The following is an 8,060-nucleotide window of genomic DNA, read 5'->3' as shown; positions in this document are numbered from 1 at the left end:
AAATTTTAACTTCTCCTCTGACCACTACTGTTATTTATCAAAGAAGCAAGATGGTTAAGTGTTTTAATAATAAAATTAATAATTTTGAGAACCAATTATATAGGCAAAACTTTTAGAGCTAATTACCACTTTTTGTTAGATATTGCATACGATAAAAACGCAGCGAAAAAAAAATCAAACAAAAATAGATTTAAAAAAAAAACTGGAAAGCCAATCTCGAAAACACACAAAACAAGATTCCTCATGTATTTAAAATTAAAAGAAAGGGAATAAAGATATGATCTTTACCTTTCCGCGGGTAGAGATTTATACTGCAATGTGATAATCATGAAATTTGATTTTCTTGAAGCCGTATATGCGTTTCGCATCTAAGGTATCTATACAAGGTTGCTAATCTAATCAATATCCTCATCTAGGGTGTTAGTTTCTTTGTAGAGAACGTCTTTCTGCTAAGAAAGAGAGAGGATGAAAGGGGTGATTTTTTTGTATTTTAAAGTAGTGCAGTTTACGGTAAACTCAAACAATTATATAATTAGTGATTTTGATGGAGGAGAAGGTCCTATTAACCTAGTTGATAAAATTTTAAAATGTCTAATTACAAAAATATTAAATACTTAATTTTCGTTAGTTTTTGATATTTTAATCTCTCTTGTATTATACTATTATTGTTTTTTGAGAGATAAATTTGTGATGGCAAAATTAAAAATATAAACAGTATTTTAATGGTGTTCTCTAACGATATCAAAGTAGAGGAACATATTTGAAAATATTAAAACTTTTGCAGAAACAACATATAAAAATTAAGCTTTATAAGGATATATTTATTATTTACTATGTTTGCAATAATCTATACGAAATAACCCAATTTTAAATATCTAATTACAAAAATAAAAAGCTCTGTAGCTGGTTCGCAAACTTGCTAAATTTAGGGGTCGTTGTACATATTTCCCAACAATAAAAGTTGATGCGTCTTTTCCAAATAAGCTATAGGTGAGGGGTTTCATGCATATTTACCTTCCCTTTCAGTTTTGCTCTCCGGGTTGAAACGACGGCTCACTCCACCATCTAGGGAGCTCTGCGGAGGCGAAGAAAAAGAAGAGAGAAAGTAGCCATGGCGATGGCCGCTTTGCGTAGGGAGGGGAGGCGCCTCCTCCTCTCGCCGATCACCCCCAACCCTTCCTCTGCCGCGCGATCCGCGATGTCGATCTCACCCGAGTAAGGTCCCCCATCCTTCGATCGATAGTATTAGGGTTCACCTCTTATGATTTGGCCCAAATACCAGTTCTAGAGTTTCTGAGAATTAGATTTTGATATCGGTCCGTGGTAGATTTGTAGATCGGTCGTTGAAATGGAACTCTACGTTGGTTCTGTTTAATCCCTTTTCGTAGATCTAAAATGCATTACTTTTATATCTCCCTTGTTTGTTTTTATTCCTTCGAAGTAGATTCATTTGAATGCCACTTGAAATGAGAATCGTGTGATGAATTTGAGTATTTTAGAGACTAATTTTTAGAAATTTATGGTATTTTTTGGGGTAAGATGAAAATGTTGTGGATCATCTACTGTAGAAGTTAAACTATGGAGTGGAGTTTGTTCTTTGTGTGAAAAAAGGAAAAAAAAAAAAACCTCAAGATGTATGGAATGGTGTATATGTTTTAATTGTTTGGAGAAAATAAGATCGGGTGGTGTTTGGGTTAAAATATGTTTGTTAGTATTACTTTGGATACATGCATTACAAGTTATTTGCTATACATTACTAACGATTGTAGTAAATTAATGAAGCAAGTTACAATATTTGGTCTCATTTTTATATATGGAAATGTTGTGCCATTCTTAGTTAGTGCCATATCATTTGGAGTAGTTTGTGATTTATCTTTCTTCTTTGTTGAGATTTTTACTATTGAGCACTCGTATATCTAAGGAGAATTGTGATTTGTGTAATGCTTCTATGTTTTTTTATATAGAAGATAAGGTTGGGTAGTTGTTGGCTTTTAAGTATGTCAAAGAGCGTTATACAGAAAAGTGGATTATAGGTTATCTAATCAGTGCATTTAGCATGAATATGTAGCCATCACCGCGTTTTGGTTGTTTGCGGTGGATATATAGGAACAAAGAAGGATCTGGAATATCTATTTTGCATATCTTCCCCCCTCATTTTTTTCATGATCGATGCTTCTAATGGTTGTGGTGCTTGGTGTTCTTTTAATTGTGTCATTCTTCACTTCATTTTTGCTTATTTGTTCCATTCTCTCCTATAGGAAATAAGCATCTCCAAACTCAACCGACATATTTGTTTTGTTTTATATAGCATATGAAATCCCTTTTCTACTTTTGTATCTATGCTATTTCATAGAGTACTAACCGAATCTTGAATTAGCAGACAATCAGCTCCCATTGGGTTGCGATCAATTTCAACTCAAGTTGGTAATAGACCTTCATCCCTTACCTACTGTGTTCTTTCTGTATTAAAGCCACTTTTGATTGGGCTTTTTGCATATAACTCCAGCAAATTTCTGAATTTGTGGAAATACCCCTGTAAAAGTGTGGAATTTGTATCCCTTGAAAATTTTGCTTATTTGGATACCCGTTGCATGGGCATATGTGCAAAACCAGTTTTTGTGTAGTTACCCTTGTAGGAACATGAAAGCAAATGAAAACAATTTTCAGGCTCGCCTGCAAATACTTCTTTGCAAGGGTATTTGTGCAGTTGCATATTTGCTGAGTTATATATGCAAAGAATTTCATTTGATTACGTTAATGTGATTGGGCCTGTTTTTCTTACATATATAATGCAGTGAGAAATCGAATGAAGAGTGTTAAGAACATTCAGAAGATCACAAAGGCAATGAAAATGGTTGCAGCATCAAAGCTGCGAGCCGTTCAAGTAAGAACTGAGAATTCACGTGGCCTCTGGCAGCCCTTTACCGCACTTCTTGGCGATACTCCTAGTATGTATTTAGCCATTACTTGTTTTTCCCTAGTCCTATGATACTTCTAGAAGCAGTGATCTGTGTTCTCCATTTCAGACTAATATGCCACTCTATATGACGAGTGATGCAAACATTACATATATCAGGGTACTACTACATTGACTAGTCAGGACTATTAGGGAGATCATTTGAATAGCTAGTTCTTAAATATTTTCCACAGAAATTGGCAACAGAGAGACAGATTCAGTGTCATTCACAATAATGACTGTATTAAGTATACAACAGGTATGCAATTGATAGAGTGTGAGATATGGAGAAGCTGAGTAGGTAAGCGTGTACTTACAGGATGACCCAAACAATAGAATAACGAAAATTAAGGATGTCTGTTAGCTTGTCAACTAGATTTGTTTAAAGATGGAAAAGGAACTAGAAGATTATTAACTAACTAAATATACATGAAGTTGTAATTGGCAAAATTCATTGCCAAATTTAATTTTCTGTTTGTTAGACTGCAAGAGAGGTAAATGTATTAAATGTTGTTCTTATAAGTGTTGCATATATTTAATACTTGGGGGCTTATGGATTTATCATATGGGTTTTCTAATGCGTGCATCCTGCAGTAAGAAGCATGTTTATCCAATTCTTCTGAGTCACTTTCAGCAAAGCCCAAAGGTCTGGATTTGTTATATGAAGTTTACGCTAAGTAGATACATTAGTTAGACAGGATCCATTTTCAGATATAGTTGGATTAGCAGAGGGCTCTTTTGATGTTAAGTTGAGTTAAATTTGGCTTTTGAATATAGTCAAAATGATCAATTAGATTCCTACTTTGGCAGTTATTTGGTATAAAAGATTGAATCTATGTATGGCTGAGAAATTTGTGTATTAAAGATTTTATGGCTGAAAACTGTTTCTTTGAAAGAGTAAGTGAGAAATATTTGTAGTGAAATTCTAGTAGTATTTCTGCCTGAAAATTTATGATTTGAGGAAATATTTTCTGCTGCAATGCGAATCTATAGAATTCTTTATTTATCCATTTTAGTTATAAGGGTTTGGCTCCATAAATCAGCAGAAATCTTTGCACTTAAAACCAAGAATGCGATTAATTTCACTTTAGAAGAATCAGTGGATTCGTTAAATAATTAGTCTTTTTTTTTTTTTTGTTTGCCGCGGGCGTCCAGGGTGGTGGTGGTGGTGGTGAGCAAGTAGCTTTTTCTGAAGATATAGGAGATCATTTTGATGTGTTTACTTTATCCTACTCTGTTGTTAGTTAAAAATAGTAAGAAAGCGTGTATTCGGGTTATTGACAAATTATGACTAATCTCAAGAATGTACTCTAATCAAATCCGACCTCAAATTATCGATTCAATTAAATTATGAGAAATCCCAACGACTAATCCCAAATCAATTAAATCCCGTTAATCAAATATTTTACATCCCTCTACTGGAGAAAACCTCCTGACACGTACATTAACTTCTTGATGATGATGATGATGTTAGCTTAGGCACTAAAATCACCAACCTTTAAAGTTATTCTTGCCTTCTTGGTGCAAACCTGTAAATTTCTACTAATATGACCATACATTGCCCATGGTAGTCAGCATTGCTAGATTTATGTTATTAGATTTCTTTAACTAGACTCGGTTGGAAGTAGTAGGGAAATTCTCTCATCTATTACTGCTTGATTGCCTCTTGGAACAGATGATACGAGTGGAATCCCGCCTCATCTTCTCGATATAAGTGTTTATTCAGATAGATGAAGATCACTCATTCTAGACATGCCTTGCTTTTATGTGTTAAACTAGCTTTAATCACGTACAATGCACGGAACAATAATTAATTTCAGTTATATAAATACAAATTAATTCTACGATTTAGATTTTTATTTTGATAGACATAATCAAGAGATTAATAACTATGTTGCAGTTTATAATATGTATAGTCTATAATGTAGAAAGGAGAGATAGATAAGAAGCATTCTTGTAAATTCAATGTACTATTTGTTTAAATAAGAGTTCGTATATTTATTGCTATTTTAAAATAATATCATAACAATATGTTAATAACTACCAAACATTTAAATCAGTAAACTTATCCCTCTGCGAAGGGAATAGCCTTTCGCGGAGGGGTACTAACAAAAACTAAGTGAAAAGGTACATCTCTTTACAAATCACGAAGGGGTATTAACAAAAAAACTAAGCTAAAAGTCACGTCTCTATATAAATTCTTTTTATTTTCTCATCCAAATTTACATTTTTTTAAATAGAGGGATGACGTGGCTTCACGTATGGCCTCAAAATTCTCCAATTTTATATATATTATATTTGATTCTCTTGACATGTAATTCTGTTTCTCCTTCTTTTCATCTAGATTGTTAATGTGTGAAAGAGATTGCAAGATAACTCGTTTACGCCCGCCACCTCGATGATTCGGTTGGTACTTTTGCTATGTGTTATGTGTAACAAACTTCTCTCTGTGTCAACGCATGTCACTTCCAGGTGTTGATGTGAAGAAGAATGTTATTGTGACTATCACCTCCGACAAGGGTCTTTGTGGTGGCATCAATTCAACATCGGTTAAAGTCAGCAAGTCTCTTTTCAAGGTCACCTCCGGTAAATCCACTCAATCTGATCAACTGTTGGTTATACCTTCATTACCGTGATGATGCAAATTAGATTTTATGGCACCGTTTGTGGCCATTAGGTCCAGAAAAGGAGACCAAGTATGTCATATTGGGAGAAAAGGGCAAGGTTCAATTGATTCGTGATTCTAAAGGCTCCATTGAGATGACTGTAACGGAGCTCCAAAAGAACCCTGTCAATTACACACAGGTATCTCACATTTGTTATTGCTAAACTTTTATTTCAAAAAGAGTACTGGGTTATTTCTTCTTTGTCACAGGATTTAGTAGAACCTCTATAACATGCTTGTTGTTATGTTCAGTCATGGTTGCATGGAAAGTTTGTTTTGCTTTATTCTTTTAGTAATAGGGATTTACTTGATGTATTTCCAATTTAAAATCTGTTTATTATTAAGGTTTTCTTTGAGTTTCTTGATTAGTTTTTTTTTTTTTTTTTTCTTTGTTCAGATTTCTGTACTGGCTGATGACATCTTAAAGAATGTTGAGTTTGATGCATTGAGGATTGTTTTCAACAAGTTCCATTCTGTTGTCGCCTTTATCCCCACTGTCTCCACAGTATTGTCACCTGAGGTGATTTGAGTTTTTTTTTTTCCCCTTCATCCTACTTTAATATTTCTCTACAGTTCCCCCACCACCACAACCCCCACAGGTAGGGATAATAAATTGATAATTACTTTGAGAGCTGTTGTATTTTCTGGTTCTGTACAGGTTGTGGAGAGAGAATCAGAAGCTGGTGGGAAGCTGGGCGATTTGGATTCCTATGAAATTGAAGGGGGTGAGACCAAATCAGAAGTGCTGCAGAATCTTGCTGAGTTTCAGTTTTCTTGTGTAAGTCTCGTACATTTGCTGAGGCATTCTTTATATTACTTATTATCTATCATAGATCCCTGCAACATTTGAATCTTCATATATGCTGTTCAAAAACTTAATTTCTTATAAATATATCCTTGTATTTACCAAAAGTGCCTCATTGAATTTCTGTTTGACGATATAGAACCAACTTGCGATCCCCCACCCCCCCAAAAGTGAATTTGATGTTTTCAGAGCTTAAGATGAGGTATTTCTGTAGAAGATAAACTTTAGAAAAAACACTGGACCCCCAACTAATTTGATTTTTTTTTTTTGTGGTCCTGTCGCCATTATTTGTCCTAAAACACTTCTTGATTTTTTAGGTTCTCTATAATGCGGCCCTGGAGAACGCATGTAGTGAGCTTGGAGCACGAATGTCTGCCATGGACAGCTCCAGCAGAAATGCTGGTGAAATGCTTGATCGTCTTACCCTTTCTTATAACAGGTCTCTCTCTCTCTCTCTCTCTCTCTCTCTCTCTCTCTCGTGAGAATGCTTGCGTGTGTGTCCTTGCACAAACACGCGCAAGAACACATGCCGGAATGCACATGGGCAATTTATATGCAGGTTCTTGAGGGACTTTTTGAAACTGTCTGAATTGCTAGGGACCTTTGTATAATTTTTTGATATGTAATGTAGTTTTGGGCGGAAATCCTTTAGAAAACTACGGCACTGGAGTGGTTTTACTCTTTTGCACTTTCAGATGAACCTTGATATTTGCATGTTCCATCTTCAAAACACTCACCCGCATGATGTGTATTAAGATGCACGCTCATCGGGCCCGCACATGAATTGGGAATTTAGGATGTGCATCTGACATGGAAAAAAGTGGAAGCACGAGCTCATAGATGTTTCTTTGAGCTTTTTAGCTCAACTCTATTTTACGAATGAATATATTCGTAAATGCACGGTTACATTTTTGTTTTACAGGATTATGGATACTGTGTGTAACTGATGTTTTTTTCTCTGTGTAATTCTGTTTTTAAAGGACCCGCCAAGCGTCGATCACGACGGAGCTGATTGAGATCATATCAGGAGCATCTGCACTCACGGGATAAGCCCACGGTCGAATATCTTGCTTGCTTTCACACCGTGGAAACGAACACTTTTTCTCCTCCTCGGACATCTGTTTGTGCTTTATTTTGCCAATAAGCATTGTGATGATGCACATCATTGGTGCTTTGCATGGAACAACATCATTAGCTTATTTTATTTTTCTTTGTGTTTTTCTTCTCCATTGTTCCGAAGAAATGTCGCATAATTCCGAAGAATGTGTGAGCATAATATAAGATGGCAGTGTACCCGACACTTTGACAGATGGTAGACACTCAGCTGCCTGATGTAAAACTGGAAGATTTTATTTAGTAAATTTCTTTTTGAAGTTCTCCGTTTTCTTCCAGATTTTACCCTTTTATAAGTTATCATTAGTGTAAATTTATTCAGTAAAGCATCTTCAAATGTTTACTTAAACAACCATTCTGTTTGAGACGCCTTTTGGCCAGATCGAACGGATGCTGTGAACGTGTTTGTTGCGATGCAGTTTCAGACTTTCTGACAAGCAGGTAATGTTTACAGCAACTCCGTTGAACTATTTTCTGCGGCAGAAGTGCTAGATATGAAAGATAGGCTCTTGTCTGGCCCG

The 8,060-nt window shown here is 35.3% G+C and overlaps 1 protein-coding gene across 1 annotated transcript; it reads left to right on the top strand.

Annotated features, from left to right (window-relative positions):
• Positions 995-7,810, top strand: LOC109718567 (ATP synthase subunit gamma, mitochondrial-like). Its single transcript, XM_020244857.1, has 9 exons — positions 995-1,215; positions 2,381-2,424; positions 2,796-2,948; positions 5,429-5,542; positions 5,634-5,761; positions 6,019-6,141; positions 6,280-6,399; positions 6,744-6,865; positions 7,407-7,810. Exons 1-9 carry the CDS (start codon positions 1,112-1,114, stop codon positions 7,474-7,476), a joined length of 978 nt encoding a protein of 325 aa, XP_020100446.1. The 5' UTR covers positions 995-1,111; the 3' UTR covers positions 7,477-7,810.

The sequence above is a fragment of the Ananas comosus genome, linkage group 12 (assembly GCF_001540865.1).
Source record: "Ananas comosus cultivar F153 linkage group 12, ASM154086v1, whole genome shotgun sequence".
Classification (NCBI taxonomy): domain Eukaryota; kingdom Viridiplantae; phylum Streptophyta; class Magnoliopsida; order Poales; family Bromeliaceae; genus Ananas; species Ananas comosus.
The sequence above is the reverse complement of the archived record's forward strand: the minus strand, read 5'-3'. Positions and strand labels throughout refer to the sequence as shown.

Bases quoted from the DNA above. Each gene is read 5' to 3' on its own strand.
- LOC109718567 (XM_020244857.1), top strand. From the start codon at position 1,112: ATGGCGATGGCCGCTTTGCGTAGGGAGGGGAGGCGCCTCCTCCTCTCG. The intron at 2,949-5,428 runs GTATGTATTTAG...TGTCACTTCCAG, and splicing joins ACTTCTTGGCGATACTCCTA to GTGTTGATGTGAAGAAGAAT. The intron at 6,142-6,279 runs GTGATTTGAGTT...GGTTCTGTACAG, and splicing joins CCACAGTATTGTCACCTGAG to GTTGTGGAGAGAGAATCAGA.